Source organism: Electrona antarctica, assembly GCF_951216825.1.
Source record: "Electrona antarctica genome assembly, chromosome: 24".
NCBI classification, from domain to species: Eukaryota; Metazoa; Chordata; class Actinopteri; order Myctophiformes; family Myctophidae; genus Electrona; species Electrona antarctica.
This window is the reverse complement of record NC_136803.1, coordinates 1,041,036-1,059,344: the sequence shown is the minus strand read 5'-3', so window position 1 is coordinate 1,059,344 and position 18,309 is coordinate 1,041,036. Positions and strand designations below refer to the sequence as shown.

Below are 18,309 nucleotides of genomic sequence, written 5' to 3'. Positions count from 1 at the left end.
TGAGAATAATAGCAAAATTATTTATATATAATCATTTTTGGAAAATAGCAGATCTACAAGATCTACAAGCTTGTAGATCTGCTATTTTCAAACATGAACATTAGATTCATTTACAGTGCAAAATGTTGTGGAGTGGCTTAAATTATTTTGAGCCTTGTTTTCGTAGACCTGGTGCTTTTGCTTGTTTCCGTCACGCAATCTGGCAACCCGCTGGTCAACAGCAGCATTCAGTCACATCAAAGCAGCAACAAGAAGAAAGACAACCACAACAGAGCACCCTAAAAACACCAGCCCTGTTTCAGGTAAAAACACTGAATAAACACAACTCTGGGGTCACATTATCCACTATTATTACATCTATTATTACTACATTCATTTGTTTCATCTAAACAATGCAGTGAATGTAGCCTCTCTAAACCTAACCTGGCGTTCTGTATCCGCACTGACGGCTAACATTCTGAGCTTCAACACGTTATCGTTTATAATCGACCTAATTACAACTAATAATCATCTATTATTGTTATTATCGTTGTTAATTTGACCAATAACACACCGTTGGCGTTTTATAAAAGGCTGGATTGGAGTCGCATTAACATATAACTACATGAATAATATTAAAATATCCATGTTTGTTGTTGTTTAGATTCTGATCTCTCTCTCTCTATGCTAACGACGATCCGTCTGACGTTTTATCAGTGGTTTTAATTTAAACCCTTTTCATTTTAACGTCCAGCATTTATTTATTCTGCATTTGAATCAAATGCAGAATAAATAAATGGCTCAGATGGGTCTGAGAGGCTAAATGTCAAAACATTTTGATGACATTTAGCCTCTCAGACCCATTTGAGCCACGGACCACCGTTTGATGACATTTAGCCTCAGACCCATTTGAGCCACGGACCACCGTTTGATGACATTTAGCCTCAGACCCATTTGAGCCACGGACCACCGTTTGATGACATTTAGCCTCAGACCCATTTGAGCCACGGACCACCATTTGATGACATTTAGCCTCTCAGACCCAAAGCTAAAGAATATTTTGTTATAGTTGGATAAGATTTTGTCCAACAATTCCATGCTGTATTGATGTTGGTACCATTAAGAGAGACAACAGGCAAACGTTGATCAAAATAACAATTCTTCTACATTCTCTAATTGTGTAGACTACTTGTAAATTAAGTAATGCAGATGTTTAGCAATAATTTAACTCTTGAGAGTGTAATATGAAACCAAATTGACCAAGAGTTAAAGATCTATAAGGGTCCATTTGGTTACCAACTCTACATTTATCTGGGGACCACCTGGAACCCCCTCAAGGACCACTGGTTGTGTGTGTGTGTGTGTGTGTGTGTGTGTGTGTGTGTGTGTGTGTGTGTGTGTGTGTGTGTGTGTGTGTGTGTGTGTGTGTGTGTGTGTGTGTGTGTGTGTGTGTGACAGTGACATAAACAAGTCTTTATCTGGTTTTATCCTCAGTATAGTTGACCTGCACTTTCTTTAGAACTTGACTCATTCTACAAATTATAAATACAAATTACAATCGATCAATTCAATTCAATAAGTCAGTCAGTCAGTTCACATTCAGATGGTATTGTATTGTATTGTATTCGGGCGGCTGTGGCTCAGGAGGTAGAGCAGGTCGTCCAATGATCGTTGGGGTCGGCGGTTCGAATCCCGGCTCCTCCTCCTCCTCCTGTCCACATGTGGAAGTGTCCTTGGGCAAGACACGTTGCCACGTTGCCTCCAGTGAGTCGGTCGGTGTGAGCTCGCCACCGTCGGTGTGTGAATGTGGGAAGTGAGGACGCTGGCGTCGACTGTTCGCCGCTTCACCTCCCAGTGTATGAATGAATGGACCGTTGTAAAGCGCTTTCAGCACTATAAAAGCGCTATATAAAAAAATGCAATTCATTGTATTGTTGGTAGCTGGTGGAGTTGTTGACGGGGAGACATTAGGAAGTCACACAGGGTTTCGGGGTGGACGATGTGGTGCTAAATATCGTATCGTGATAAATAATAATAAGGTTGTCAGTCGGTAGAGGTTAGTCCTGTTTGTGGACCTTGTGGGATCTGTACCTTTCTTTAGGTGCTAGCGGGGGGGAGGGAGTTATGCGAACTAGTCGGTATTGTGAGATGTCAGTTTGCACGTCGTTTGTTGAACTCCCTCTGGTGTTTAAAAAAATCACACCCGTGTGAACTGAGTGGTGCAACTCCATGTGGGGGTCCCCGGAACGTCCACACCAAACAGGAACGCGCCCAGGGTGCCAGTCCGGTTCTGGCGAGCCATCCGAAACGGTCGAGAAATGATGGAGTTACTGTGTGGGGGAATTAGCATTTAGCAGACACCTCTCTCTCTCTCTCTCTCTCTCTCTCTCTCTCTCTCTGTAATTAGCAGGCAACAGTGCAACACTATCTCTCTCTCTCGGTTTCTAGCACAACAGCGCCACTTTTTCCCTTACTGGTACTCATAGGGACATAGGTAGGGACATAGGTTGTGACATAGGGACATAGGGACATTGCTGTTTCTTGGAGTGGTTGCACCACTCAAAAAGAACGCACACGGATAGTTGCTCACTGTGTAAACAAACCAGACAATCCCACAAGTATGGTGGCCGGCGGCCGCTACCACGTGACACATAATGTTGACGCCCCCTCAAGGAGATTTTGGTACGCTCTATAGATTCCTCCTTATTCCAAATACCTGTAGTATGCGGTGCGGTGGCTCAGGGGTAAAGTGGCCGGATCAGTTCGATCCCTGCAGGCTCCCCCCAGAGTTAGTGTCGAAGTGTCCTTGAGCAAGACTCTGAACCCCTAATTGCTCCTGATGTGCAGGTTGGTGCCTTGCATGGTTTCCTCCATGCAAGGCACCAACCAACCATTCTATGAGTGGGACTCATAAAATGTCCCTGCCTATGGGACTCATTTCTAAAAGACCATCCCTGCATCCCGGGACTCATTACATTGAAAACCTATTTACATCAGTGGCAGTCTATGTAAAGGTGTGTGAATGGGTGAATGTAATGCACAGTCTATGTAAAGGCGTGTGAATGTGTGTGTGTGTGTGTGAATGGGTGAATGTAATGCACAGTCTATGTAAAGGCGTGTGAATGGGTGAATGAAATGCACAGTCTATGTAAAGGCGTGTGAATGTGTGTGTGTGAATGGGTGAATGTAATGCACAGTCTATGTAAAGGTGTGTGAATGTGTGTGTGTGTGAATGGGTGAATGTAATGCACAGTCTATGTAAAGGCGTGTGAATGTGTGTGTGTGAATGGGTGAATGAAATGCACAATTGGATAAAGGCACTGCTATGCACCATTTACCATTTAGCAGCAGGTTGCGTCATTCACAACGAGCTGTGGGGCAAATGGTTGTGAAAGCAGAAGACATTTCCACTCCTCTGTGAGTGGCGTTGGTCGATATAGTATACATTGGTTCTAGCTCTGCCTGTCATCAGGGAAGTGACTCGTGGAGAGGCAGAGGGACTCAGATTATCCCATTCAGGACGGGAACCCCTTTTGGTGTTTTAAGCATTATGTTGTACTTTAGCTATTGGAAAAATAGCAGAGCACTCTGCTATTTTTGAAAAATCGTGAAAATGCGGCACAAATCTTTGAATGTACGTTCTTTCAGAGCGAATGTTCTTAACTCAAATCTTTGCTTCTGAGGGGGATAACATACTTTCAGATGGGGGTCCTACATATCATTTTTGGGGTCCTTGATATGAAATATTGAGCACCACTGATACAGAAACAGGAGGTATTTCAGAAAACTGTCAGGAATTGGAAGATTTTTTTTCTTCAAATTTTGACGTCGTCAGGCCTAAATGTAAATGGATTATACATTTGGTTCTAGTTCTTCCTGTCATCGAGGAAGGGACTCGTGAGAGAGGCAGAGGGACTCAGATTATTTTACAACAATCACCAGCCAGGGAGAGAAAATGTCCATATAAGTCCATATAAGGAAAGAGCAGAGCTTCTTGTAAATAGCTCTTATGTATGTATAGAGACGGGACTGGTAATAGAGACAGATTGTAGGGACAGGCTGCAACGCGTCATACTAACTTCTTGGTATTTTTCAGGTATCTCTCATATCTCTACTCTATGTGCACTTTTTTGTGCACATAGAGTTTGTGATCAAATCAATACGTATTAGTTATGGATAATTCAGTTATGATATCCTTATCCTAGGCTATTTTAGCATGTCATCTTGGACTGACTGTCCATTGTTCATGTGTATGTGAGTATGGTTTAAGTGCTTGTGGTTCACAGACAGCTTTCTTTTGGTCATGTGCTTCAGCCTGCCGGTCTGTAAACAATATGAGATGGCACTGTAAACCTTGGAGGAATGTGAGTTATTTGTTCTGATCATAGCCTCAAAAGTCTAATATCGACCCCGTTCCAGAGGGATAATATCCCTTTGGTCTAGTGGTTATGATGTTGTACTCGAGTGCTGCTGGACAAATCTGGAGGAGTAATATCCAAACAAAAATGTTTTTCAAAAGTCGGCCTCCTGGTGCCGCTATAACAGGCCGTTCTGGAAAATTTGAGGCAGAGGTTCATCGTTTGCATCCAGGGAGTGTGTGTGGAAAATTTGGCATCGACCAGGTTAACTGTGCCGGAGATTAGCTGGTAACGGACACACGGACGGACACACACACACACACACACACGGACGGAGTGCAAAACATACTCTCTCCCCATGCCTTCGGCCTGGTGGAGACAACAAAACATACTCTCTCCCCATGCCTTCGGCCTGGTGGAGACTACAAAACATACTCTCTCCCCATGCCTTCGGCCTGGTGGAGACAACTAAACATACTCTCTCCCCATGCCTTCGGCCTGGTGGAGACAACTAAACATACTCTCTCCCCATGCCTTCGGCCTGGTGGAGACAACTAAACATACTCTCTCCCCATGCCTTCAGCCTGGTGGAGACAACTAAACATACTCTCTCCCCATGCCTTCGGCCTGGTGGAGACAACTAAACATACTCTCTCCCCATGCCTTCGGCCTGGTGGAGACAACTAAACATACTCTCTCCCCATGCCTTCGGCCTGGTGGAGACAACTAAACATGCTCTCTCCCCACGCCTTCGGGACAACTAAACATACTCTCTCCCCACGCCTTCGGCCTGGTGAGACAACTAAACATACTCTCTCCCCGTGCCTTCGGCCTGGTGGAGACAACAAAACATACTCTCTCCCCATGCCTTCGGCCTGGTGGAGACAACAAAACATACTCTCTCCCCATGCCTTCGGCCTGGTGGAGACAACTAAACATACTCTCTCCCCATGCCTTCGGCCTGGTGGAGACAACTAAACATACTCTCTCCCCATGCCTTCGGCCTGGTGGAGACAACTAAACATACTCTCTCCCCATGCCTTCGGCCTGGTGGAGACAACTAAACATACTCTCTCCCCATGCCTTCGGCCTGGTGGAGACAACTAAACTTACTCTCTCCCCATGCCTTCGGCCTGGTGGAGACAACTAAACATACTCTCTCCCCATGCCTTCGGCCTGGTGGAGACAACTAAACATACTCTCTCCCCATGCCTTCGGCCTGGTGGAGACAACAAAACATACTCTCTCCCCATGCCTTCGGCCTGGTGGAGACAACAAAACATACTCTCTCCCCATGCCTTCGGCCTGGTGGAGACAACACAACATACTCTCTCCCCATGCCTTCGGCCTGGTGGAGACAACAAAACATACTCTCTCCCCATGCCTTCGGCCTGGTGGAGACAACAAAACATACTCTCTCCCCATGCCTTCGGCCTGGTGGAGACAACACAACATACTCTCTCCCAGTCCCCATGCCTTCGGCCTGGTGGAGACAACCAGTTAACAGTTATTTTCCAACAGTAAAAGCTCACTTGCCTTTCCGTCTGTTAGAAACGTACTGCATTTGAACTGAAGACCCTTAAACGCAGTTAGTAGAGAGTTATTTAAAGCAACATGCTGTCACTATGCGTAACATCACATCAGAGGGAGAGGGGGTGGAGATGGGGGGGGGGGGGGAGGGAGAGAGAGAGAGGGGGGGGGAGAGAGAGGGGGGGGGGGAGAGAGAGAAAGCGAGCTATCGCGCTGCCATAGTGAAGAGTCTGCGCAGAACCCACGCACACGTCAAAAGAAATCAATGTGGGTACGCAGGGGTGGCCTTAGGAATCTGGAGGGAGGCCTGTTTCAAGATCAAATATGATCCCGCACAGCCATTACTCTCGTAAAAGTCTAATATCTCCCCCTGGTCCAGAGGGATATCCCTTTGGTCTAGTGGTGGGTAAGATACTGGACTTTCACGTGGGAGACCCGAGTTCGAATCCCGGGCGTTACATGGGCTGCTATAACATATTTTTGGACCATGTGTTGTTGGCTAAAAACGTCTGGGTTTCCGAGCCCATGTGTCGGTCAGTCCCTGTGCATCTCTGTGTTTCCGAGGCCATGTGTCGGTCAGTCCCTGTGCATCTCTGTGTTTCTGAGGCCATGAGCTACAAGCTCGTAGCTTGTAGATCTGCTATTTTTCGACAGCTAGAGTTTAAAATAATGGTTAAAGTTGTTGAAAGCTATATGGTGACACCGATGCGGCCTCAGGTAGTTATATGTCGCTACCGGTGTCGTCTACATCATCTTGACAAGCGTTGTTGTTTGTTGTGAGTGACCACAGGGATGACGCAACGACGTACAGCAGAGACACATCTTAGGCTACATGAAGAGAATTTCACTTCCTGTTTTGGGGAAGTGAAACTTCCTAAATTCGGTCGATGGATTTCTCTCTCTTTTCTCTCCTCTGGTTCATCTCTCTCTCTCTCTCTCTCTCTCTCTCTCTCTCTCTCTCTCTCTCTCTCTCTCTCTCTCTCTCTGTCTCTGTCTCTCCTCTGGTTCATCTCTTTCTCTCCTCTGGTTCATCTCTCTCTCTCTCTCTCTCTCTCTCTCTCTCTCTCTCTCTCTCTCTGTCTCTCTCTCTCTCTGTCTCTCTCTTTCTCTCTCTCTCTCTCTCTCTCTCTCTCTCTCTCTCTCTCTCTCTCTCTCTCTCTCTCTCTCTCTCTCTCTCTCTCTCTCTCTCTCTGTGTCTCTCTCTCTGTCTTTCTATGTGTCTCTGATGTAACACCATGACCTCATACATCATGTGTTGATGTAACACCATGACCTCATACAGCAGTAGAAATGGAATGACAGACAATATTGTCCTTTTAATGTTTTCACATCATAATTAATAATAGTTTTATATCAATTGTGTCTTCCAGGATCCCTGCAGCTCTGTGGACACCGCATCTGTGTGTGTGTTTGTGTGCGTGCGAGTGTGTGTGTGTGCGTGTATGTCTGCGCATGTAGCAGTGTGTGTGTGTATACGTGTTTAGTCTCTTATATGACCGTTTGAGTGTGAGCCTGCGTGTGTGTGTGTGTGCACGTGCGTACGTGCACGTGTGTGTGTGTGTGTGTGTGTGTGTGTGCGTGCGCTGCAGTGAGTCACCATGTCGTCGGACCTCCTGGTGGACTTGGCCGAGGACCCGCCCACTCCTCAGATAGAGACACTCAAACTGTCCCCCATGGACGACCCCCAGTGGCCCCCCGACCTGTCTGTCTGCAGCAAGTCAGGTACCTGTCTGTCTGACATACCCCCCGCCCCCCCTAACCCCCTTTGTTTTTTCTTTTCTTTTTTTTTTTTAAAAGAATGTTATTATAATAAAAATAGCAATTCTGTTATTTGTGTAATGTGATTGTGTATACATGTATGTATTTATTATGAAGAGGGCTGCGCTAGGCGATTCACTAGTGACAGCAGGAGGAGGAGTGGAGGCACAGTGCACTTTCAACGGCGTTTCAGCAGCACGCACTGCAGGCTAGGGCATTCACTTCTAGTCATTTCTACTAGTTGCCTAGTTTACTAGTCGACTAGTTGTTTAACCACCTATTATGTTAAAAAAAGAAGAAAAAAATAAATAAATATTTGTACATTTAAAAACTGTGTACATTGGTGACTATAACTATAATCTACCTGATCTTGAAGCCTACAAAATCGGGGGAAAAAAATAAAAATATAAACTTTTTTTTCCTTTTTTTTCTTATCAACTAGTCAACTAGTCCCAACAAGGTCGACTAGTGGATTTACTAGTCGACTAGTAAACTAGTCGACTAGTAAACTAGTCGACTAGTTGCTTAATGCCCTACATGCAGGCCGCACAAGCACAGCAGAGAGAAGTGAACGGTGGTTCTAGAGACTTGCTACCGCTGGCTGGCCTCAAATCAGCTTCTAACCAGTTTAACTTCCCATATACTGTATGCTTAAATGTTTTATCGGATTATCACACGATAGCTGAAGCGTCAGGTTTTCGTCATGTTGCACTGAGCTATCTCGTTAAACCCAGCTGGCTGCGATGAATAACCTAATCATTAATCAACGTCACCAGTCACCAAACGATCCATATAAGTGATATAACTCTGTAAACGCTACACATAACAAGTAACTTAGCAAAGACCCTTTTCTCTGAGACCTCAAACACCTTGAGAACCACTGACTTAGAGTCTTTCGGTGTGCCAGCCTGTGTTTATTTCCTGCGTGTGCTTACTGTACTGTATATGTTTGTCTTTCAGAGACAGACATCTCCCGCCTGGACGCCACCTCTCCTCACCTCCCCTGGAACCACGAGTTCTACGACATCGCCAGGCATCACATCATAGAAGTGGCAGGTGAATCTTTTTTTATAAATTATTTTATTTAACTTTCATTTAACCAGTAAAATAAATTAACTGGCCCAGAGAAGAAGCGAAATAATAACACGGCTCTGCCAGTAACAATAAATATGAGACAATAACAGCACAGACATGCAATGTTCATAAATACAGTACCACTACCGAAGAAGCTCAAAGGGAGAACAGGAACGTCTAATAACGCAACCAATAAAGACTAATGAATAAATAAAACTAAGCAACGAATTCTGCTTATAAACCTTAAAAGCAAGAGAACCAACATTTGCTATACGTCAAAGCAGGAGCAATGTTTGGGAAGTGTACCCATGGAAATCCTTTTAAAGCTCACTAGGGGAATCACAGCAGCCAGTTTGAGTCTGGTCTGTAGGTCATTCCAAGTAACCTGACTCCGCCAGATGGGGCAGCAGAGAGTACACTGGGTTCCCCCCTCCTGCTCCCATCTGGGAACTCTCAGGCAGACTTGATGCCCGGCCACAAAACGGCCTGGCCAATCATTAGCAGCTAGAGGCGGGATAGCTGCTGCTGATTGGCCAGGGTCCAGAAAACGCAAGGCTTTATTTCCCCCCCAGACTCGGATTGTGTTGGGTTAGTTACACGACATAGCACAGCCAAGCATTTGATCTGAGGTTGAGAGAGTTTTGGACAAGCGAGAAATCCTGCTTGGGGCGCCAGATTGCTCAGGACCGGCCCCGAGTAAAACTGTATTGTTCCGTCTCGTGTACAGGTACATAAGAGTACAACTTTATTGTGTGACTTCCGTCAGACAACGCAGCAGCATCGATGAGATCAAACGGCAAATGAAAGGGATAGAATAAAGAGAGTGCAAGAAAGAGCAAACGGCAGTTTTCACTGTAGTAGCAAAGTTAGGTCAACTTTTTGTGAACAGCTTCACAGTAGGTTATGTTCCATATTTACAATAACATTAGTTTAGAAAGGTGCAATTTGAGCGTGTGTGTGTGTGTGTGTGTGTGTGTGTGTGTGTGTGTGTGTGTGTGTGTGTGTGTGTGTGTGTGTGTGTGTGTGCGTGTGCGTGCGTGTGTGTGTGCGTGTGTGTCCATCTCTCTCTTAACATTCTGTCACTCTCGCTCTGTGTCTCCTCCTTTCCGTCTGTGTCTCCAGGCGACGACAACTTTGGCAGAAAGGTCATTGTGTTTAACGCGTGCAGGATGCCTCCGCATCACCAGCTGGACCATCAGAAGCTGTTGAAGTGAGTTAGTACAACTAGACTGCTTAGTCTAGTTGTTGTGGTCTAGTCTAGTTGTGGCGGCTGTGGCTCAGGAGGTAGAGCAGGTCGTCCAATGATCCGTGGGTCGGCGGTTCGAATCCCGGCTCCTCCTCCTCCTGTCCACATGTCGAAGTGTCCTTGGGGCAAGACACTGAACCCCACATTGCCTCCAGTGAGTCGGTCGGTGTGAGCTCGCCACCGTCGGTGTGTGAATGTGGGAAGTGAGGACGCTGGCGTCGACTGTTCGCCGCTTCACCTCCCAATGTATGAATGAATGAACCGTTGTAAAGCGCTTTGAGCACTTGGAAAAGTGCTATAAAAATGCAATTCATTATACAGCCACACTGAAGTTAGTACAACCCTATAGACTTCTTACCCACAGCCACACTGAAGTCGGTACAATCCTAGACTGTTTACGCATGCACAATGCACTTCCCATTGCAATCAGAACTGCAGACTCACTCCCAATCTTCTGCCGTAGTCTGAAAACTCACCTCTTCAGAGTCCATCTTAGCTCGTAGCACTTGTCGTAGCACTTGCCCCTAGCCTCGACGACCTTACAGGCGTACGCAAAGTCTCAACTTATGTAAGCGGAAGGGACTTCCAACCACCTGGCAGGCCAGTCTGGTGCATCTCAGAGGCCTCTAGCCTATGGCAGGCCAGTCTGGTGCATCTCAGAGGCAGCCTCTAGCCTATGGCAGGCCAGTCTGGTGCATCTCAGAGGCCTCTAGCCTATGGCAGGCCAGTCTGGTGCATCTCAGAGGCAGCCTCTAGCCTATGGCAGGCCAGTCTGGTGCATCTCAGAGGCCTCTAGCCTATGGCAGGCCAGTCTGGTGCATCTCAGAGGCAGCCTCTAGCCTATGGCAGGCCAGTCTGGTGCATCTCAGAGGCAGCCTCTAGCCTATGGCAGGCCAGTCTGGTGCATCTCAGAGGCAGCCTCTAGCCTATGGCAGGCCAGTCTGGTGCATCTCAGAGGCAGGACAGGTTACAGGAGGAAAGGAGGGACTGGAGCAACTCAGACACTTTAAGTCCTTATTTTATTATCAGGGTAGTAAAAAAGCGACAACGTTTCGATGTATCAGTCACATCTTGATGCTTATCCCAATTTTGGGCAGGAACCCCTTTCGGTGTTAGCATTATGTTATGCTTTAGCTATTAAAAAATAGCAGATCGCGCTACGAGCTTGTAGGTCTGATATTTTTGAAAAATCGAAGAACGACTGACATAGAAACAGCTTTTTCAGAAAACTGTCAGGATTTAGAAGACATTTTTAGAATCTGATCTCAGGTCAAAATGGGTTAAATTCCTCACCTGGGATGTTAACGATGAGGTTGTTATCTAGAATGTAATGTTCCGGACCGGTATCACTTCCCGCAGGTACCTCAAAGAGACGTTGGATAAGTACGTGGAGAGCGACTACACGTTGATCTACTTCCACCATGGACTGACCAGCGAAAACAAGCCCTCTCTGGGCTGGCTGCGAGACGCCTACCGGGAGTTTGACCGCAAGTAAGTTGGTGTAAAACAAGGCCTCTCTGGGTGGCTGCGAGACGCCTACCGGGAGTTTGACCGCAAGTAAGTTGGTGTAAAACAAGCCCTCTCTGGGTGGCTGCCAGACGCCTACAGGGAGTTTGACCGCAAGTAAGTTGGTGTAAAACAAGGCCTCTCTGGGTGGCTGCGAGACGCCTACCGGGAGTTTGACCGCAAGTAAGTTGGTGTAAAACAAGCCCTCTCTGGGTGGCTGCCAGACGCCTACAGGGAGTTTGACCGCAAGTAAAGTTGGTGTAAAACAAGGCCTCTCTGGGTGGCTGTGAGACGCCTACCGGGAGTTTGACCGCAAGTAAGTTGGTGTAAAACAAGGCCTCTCTGGGTGGCTGCCAGACGCCTACCGGGAGTTTGACCGCAAGTAAGTTGGTGTAAAACAAGCCCTCTCTGGGTGGCTGCCAGACGCCTACAGGGAGTTTGACCGCAAGTAAAGTCGCTGCACACATGGATTCAAGTCCTCAGAGTCGCCACGACTGATTTCAGTCATAAAGAAGTCGGCGCGTTGTCTTCTATAGACGTGTGTCCTGCACCAAAAAATAGGCTAATCTACAAGCTTACAACACGTCACAGCGCGACGTGTTGTAAACTTAAATGAAGCTTAAATTACATATTAGGACTACATTTAATTCATATTCAATTCCACATTAGTTAATACAATAATAAACATTCATCAGTGTTGTGTACAATACAGTATACCAGCATGTTTATATGTTGTGTTTGCGGTTTTAGAGACCAACATAAGATAACATTATGACCCGTTATATATCTCCTATTATTAATCTAAAGCTTCTTAGACCTTACCATGTTTAATGAACTCCAAGAAAGAACGTCTCCCATATCTTATAGAATTCAGCAGGTTTCTTTCTAATTGCAAGAGTTTTGTGTATGAACTCACGCGTGTGTGTGTGTGTGTGTGTGTGTGTGTGTGTGTGTGTGTGTGTGTGTGTGTGTGTGTGTGTGTGTGTGTGTGTGTGTGTGTGTGTGTGTGTGTGTGTGTGTGTGTGTGTGTGTGTGTGTGTTCAGGTACAAGAAGAACATCAAGGCTCTGTACATCGTTCATCCCACCATGTTTATCAAGACTCTTCTGATCCTCTTCAAACCTTTTATCAGGTTATTATAGTTATTAATATACCTTCATATTATTGTTAATGGTAATTGCAGTAGCTGTATATGGATTAAAGGTCTCTGTCTCTGCCACTGAGTTCAGTCTTTTCTTTCCATAGAAGCCAGCGTGGAAGCATGCTGCAGCGAAAGTAGCCTAGATCTACAAGCTCTCAATGCATCTCACAGACAGTGCTGCAGACGCGCTGAGAGCTTGTAGATAGATGCGTGCGTGCATGTGTGTAATCTCTAGATCTGTCACAATTATGACAATCGTCTAATCGCAATTATTTGAGATTATCAGAAATAGTTTTTGCATAATCGTTTCCATGGATTTTCCAAAATGGTGGAAACGTGGCCGATCTACGAGCTCAAAACGCGCCACGATCATCACCGCTCATAAAAAGCATAAAGCTATTAGATTATCTAAATTGCGTGTCATATCGGCCCCGGTGGACCTTTTTGTTTAAGAAGCCAAATGGAAATGCAGTTTTTATTTACATGTTCTATTTATAAAAACACAATTACATCTTTAACTAGAAAGGTCGCAATTTTAAAAAATTGCAAAGTGTGGTTGCCGCAGTAGCTTACATATGCCCCTCCCACTGATATTGCCAGCCAATTACAATGTCGCGTCACCCCTGCGATCATGCGTAAGTAATTCGGAGGGGATTTATCCCCCCAAAAATATTTTTTCTGCAAGAAACGGTTACATTTTTCGCATTTGCGGCGCCCCCTATGGATGAAAATGGAATCGCTTTTGGCTTTTGGTTGATTAAACCACCCGCGACATCTGATTCAAATTTGGGATGGATTGGACGTTCCATTCGTGATTTTAGGCATTTTTTGTAAAATAGGCCCCTCCCGCTAACTTCGGACGACGATTAAGGCCGAACGATACGGAAAAAAAAAATGTAAACGCGGTCCGATAGGTCCAGAGATCATGTGTACCGATTTTTGTGAGATTCGGACATAATCTGTAGAATCCGAAAATTAAAGTGTGTTTTGAAGAAAATTCAAAATGGCGGAAAATCTATCCTGACGCAAATGGGCGTGGCCTATATGGAGATGCGTCATGACCCAAGGAATCCAGGGAAAAAATGATTTTGATTTTACGACCTACGGTTCAAGAGTTATAAGCCAAAACGTAAAGTGGGCTGTTATAGCGCCACCATGAGGCCGACCGATATAATTATAAGTTTAATTAATTTTAGTAAGTATTACGAATTATCCCTCCAAGTTTTGTAACTATAGCCCTTACGGTCTCCGAGGAAAAAATACTTGAACGTGATTTTTCGCATTTTCCCATTCTATCTACAAGGTGGTATTGTTCTAAGACTGAACGTGTGTGTGTGTGTGTGTGTGTGTGTGTGTGTGTGTGTGTGTGTGTGTGTGTGTGTGTGTGCGCGTGTGCGTGTGCGTGTGTGTGTGTGTGCGCGTCCTGCGTGTGTGTGTGCAGCTTTAAGTTTGGCAGGAAGATCAACTACGTGAGCTACCTCAGTGAGCTGGAGGACGTGTTGAAGTGTGACCAGCTGACCATCCCAGCGCGCGTCACAGAGTAAGTTATCAGCTGACCATCCCAGCCCGCGTCACAGAGTAAGTTATCAGCTGACCATCCCAGCGCGCGTCACAGAGTAAGTTATCAGCTGACCATCCCAGCGCGTCACAGAGTAAGTTATCAGCTGACCATCCCAGCGCGTCACAGAGTAAGTTATCAGCTGACCATCCCAGCGCGTCACAGAGTAAGTTATCAGCTGACCATCCCAGCGCGTCACAGAGTAAGTTATTAGCTGACCATCCCAGCACGTCACAGAGTAGGTTATTAGCTGACCATCCCAGCGCGTCACAGAGTAAGTTATCAGCTGACCATCCCAGCGCGCGTCACAGAGTAAGTTATTAGCTGACCATCCCAGCGCGTCACAGAGTAAGTTATTAGCTGACCATCCCAGCGCGCGTCACAGAGTAAGTTATTAGCTGACCATCCCAGTGCGCGTCACAGAGTAAGTTATTAGCTGACCATCCCAGCGTGCGTCACAGAGTAAGTTATTAGCTGACCATCCCAGCGCGCGTCACAGAGTAAGTTATTAGCTGACCATCCCAGCGCGCGTCACAGAGTAAGTTATTAGCTGACCATCCCAGCGCGCGTCACAGAGTAAGTTATTAGCTGACCATCCCAGCGCGCGTCACAGAGTAAGTTATTAGCTGACCATCCCAGCGCGCGTCACAGAGTAAGTTATTAGCTGACCATCCCAGCGCGCGTCACAGAGTAAGTTATTAGCTGACCATCCCAGCACGTCACAGAGTAAGTTATTAGCTGACCATCCCAGCACGTCACAGAGTAGGTTATTAGCTGACCATCCCAGCACGTCACAGAGTAAGTTATTAGCTGACCATCCCAGCGCGCGTCACAGAGTAAGTTATCAGCTGACCATCCCAGCGCGCGTCACAGAGTAAGTTATTAGCTGACCATCCCAGCGCGCGTCACATAGTAAGTTATCAGCTGACCATCCCAGCGCGCGTCACAGAGTAAGTTATCAGCTGACCATCCCAGCGCGCGTCACAGAGTAAGTTATTAGCTGACCATCCCATCGCGTCACAGAGTAAGTTATTAGCTGAGCATCCCAGCGCGCGTCACAGAGTAAGTTATTAGCTGACCATCCCAGCGCGCGTCACAGAGTAAGTTATTAGCTGACCATCCCAGCGCGCGTCACAGAGTAAGTTATTAGCTGACCATCCCAGCGCGCGTCACAGAGTAAGTTATTAGCTGACCATCCCAGCGCGCGTCACTGTAAGTTATTAGCTGACCATCCCAGCGCTCGTCACAGAGTAAGTTATTAGCTGACCATCCCAGCGCGCGTCACAGAGTAAGTTATTAGCTGACCATCCCAGCACGCGTCACAGAGTAAGTTATTAGCTGACCATCCCAGCACGCGTCACAGAGTAAGTTATTAGCTGACCATCCCAGCGCGCGTCACTGAGTAACACATTCAACTAAATGTTATTAGCACATTTAGACCTGACGAAATTGCAATCCTTAGTTTTGGCTCTGAGAGGCTAAATGTAATCAAATGCTGGTCTGTGGCTCAAAAGCCGAATATATAATGGACGTTGGTAAGAGACGGGTTGAAACCCTCTGGTGTACATTAACCTCGCCTCACCAGGCTTTTCACCTCAGAGGAAAGCCTGGTCTCTGTTCCAAAAGTGCCGTGTGAACCGGTCGGGAGCGGATGATATCGTTACGTCATGTTGTAGTATTGTTTTGTAGTCATCAGGATGATATCGTTACGTCATGTTGTAGTATTGTTTTGTAGTCATCAGGATGATATCGCTATGTCATGTTGTAGTATTGTTTTGTAGTCATCAGGATGATATCGTTACGTCATGTTGTAGTCATTGTTTTGTAGTCATCAGGATGATATCGTTACGTCATGTTGTAGTCATTGTTTTGTAGTCATCAGGATGATATCGTTATGTCATGTTGTAGTCATTGTTTTGTAGTCATCAGGATGATATCGTTACATCATGTTGTAGTCATTGTTTTGTAGTCATCAGGATGATATCGTTACGTCATGTTGTAGTATTGTTTTTTAGTCATCAGGCAGGAACAATCAAACGGAACTTCCTTTTCCTTCAAACCGGAAGAATAACGGTTTGAGGGAAAAGGAAGTTCCGGAAGATTGCTGACTACAAAACACTACTACAACATAACGTAGCGATATCATCCGCTCCCGACCGGTTCATGAATCCGAAATGGAATGGTGCCCAGGCTAGGTGTACATTGTGTATCAATAGTGTACTTTTGTGTCTATAGGTATGACAACAAGCTGAGAGCGTCCATCAAGCCGTCCTCCCAGCCCCCCATGTCTCCTGCTCGAAGCCCCCCGCTCCCCGAGCAGGTGTTCGGGGTCCCTCTGCCGCTGTAAGTCACCCCACTACCTAAACACCAGTTCCCCTCATTCCCCAGGTCTTATGGGTGTAACGCCCGGGATTCAAACTCGGGTCTCCCACGAGAAAGTCCAACATCTTAACCACTAGACCAAAGGGACATCCCTGTCGACCTGGGGGAGATATTAGACTTTTGAGGCCATCAGGCTGAGGCTCTGAGCCACTCTGCTACACTAGCGCCACCATCAGGCTGTGAGCCACTCTGCTACACTATAGTGCCACCATCAGGCTGTGAGCCACTCTGCTACACTAGCGCCACCATCAGGCTGTGAGCCACTCTGCTACACTATAGCGCCACCATCAGGCTGTGAGCCACTCTGCTACACTATAGCGCCACCATCAGGCTGTGAGCCACTCTGCTACACTATAGCGCCACCATCAGGCTGTGAGCCACTCTGCTACACTATAGCGCCACCATCAGGCTGTGAGCCACTCTGCTACACTATAGCGCCACCATCAGGCTGTGAGCCACTCTGCTACACTATAGCGCCACCATCAGGCTGTGAGCCACTCTGCTACACTATAGCGCCACCATCAGGCTGTGAGCCACTCTGCTACACTATAGCGCCACCATCAGGCTGTGAGCCACTCTGCTACACTATAGCGCCACCATCAGGCTGTGAGCCACTCTGCTACACTATAGCGCCACCATCAGGCTGTGAGCCACTCTGCTACACTATAGCGCCACCATCAGGCTCTGAGCCACTCTGCTACACTATAGCGCCACCATCAGGCTGTGAGCCACTCTGCTACACTATAGCGCCACCATCAGGCTGTGAGCCACTCTGCTACACTATAGCGCCACCATCAGGCTCTGAGCCACTCTGCTACACTATAGCGCCACCATCAGGCTCTGAGCCACTCTGCTACACTATAGCGCCACCATCAGGCTGTGAGCCACTCTGCTACACTATAGCGCCACCATCAGGCTGTGAGCCACTCTGCTACACTATAGCGCCACCATCAGGCTGTGAGCCACTCTGCTACACTATAGCGCCACCATCAGGCTGTGAGCCACTCTGCTACATATGCACCAAGCACAATACATTAGAAACTATAAATCTAGTTCTATTTCAGAACCATGGATGGATGGATGGAGTCACTGCTAGCTCTATTACATTACATATATTGTTGTACTAGTAGTTAGTGCTTTGCTTGGTGTTGACAGCCCTACACTCTCACACCTCAACGGTCTTTTTAACACCCTCAGCGGCATACACGGAGGTCTCTAATGTAATTGTTACGTTCAAAAGAAGCTGAAGAGGACGTCGGGATATGGGGATGAAGTTACTTGTTTATATAAGAAAAAAGGTGGTACATGAAAAGTGCAGAAAATTAATCCTTTGTATTATTTTGTCATACGCGGTTTCTCTCGGCTACTGGCTGCTATTCTCCACATGCATCAACAACAAACTAACGAAAACCCGGCATTTCTCTCACCGGATATCCGGCTCTAGATACAACTTAGCATCATGGGAAATGCAGTTTTAAGAATCGCTTATTAGTGAATACAAATAGAAATAACAATTCTAAATGAAATCAATATATACTGTAAATAAATCAATTATTTTTAACTCCTTAAAGTCCTTTTAAACTGTAAATAGTAATAATATAAAATAAACAGCTTTCAACTATTATGCAATGAAATGTCACAAATTATTAACTAATGTAACCCAAATTAAGTCTCTGTCTCAGTCTCTGTTCAAATAGTTACGCTACTTCAGCTACATCCGGGATAGCGCCTGGGGCGTCGCTAAATGTGTGTGTGTGTGTGTGTGTGTGTGTGTGTGT

General features: G+C 46.3%; 1 protein-coding gene across 2 annotated transcripts in view; it reads left to right on the top strand.

The window, feature by feature from the left end:
* The first annotated feature begins 220 nt into the window (after nucleotides 1-220).
* Nucleotides 221-18,309, top strand: part of arhgap1 (Rho GTPase activating protein 1) — a 22,859-nt gene continuing 4,770 nt past the window's right edge. For both annotated transcript variants that reach the window (XM_079494940.1, XM_079494939.1), the window contains exons 1-8: nucleotides 221-302; nucleotides 7,238-7,589; nucleotides 8,586-8,681; nucleotides 9,822-9,909; nucleotides 11,305-11,436; nucleotides 12,496-12,582; nucleotides 14,033-14,131; nucleotides 16,385-16,492. In XM_079494940.1, the coding sequence (XP_079351066.1) occupies nucleotides 7,466-7,589; nucleotides 8,586-8,681; nucleotides 9,822-9,909; nucleotides 11,305-11,436; nucleotides 12,496-12,582; nucleotides 14,033-14,131; nucleotides 16,385-16,492 (734 nt within the window). In that variant the 5' untranslated portion in view covers nucleotides 221-302; nucleotides 7,238-7,465. The remainder of the gene's footprint in view (nucleotides 303-7,237; nucleotides 7,590-8,585; nucleotides 8,682-9,821; nucleotides 9,910-11,304; nucleotides 11,437-12,495; nucleotides 12,583-14,032; nucleotides 14,132-16,384; nucleotides 16,493-18,309) is intronic.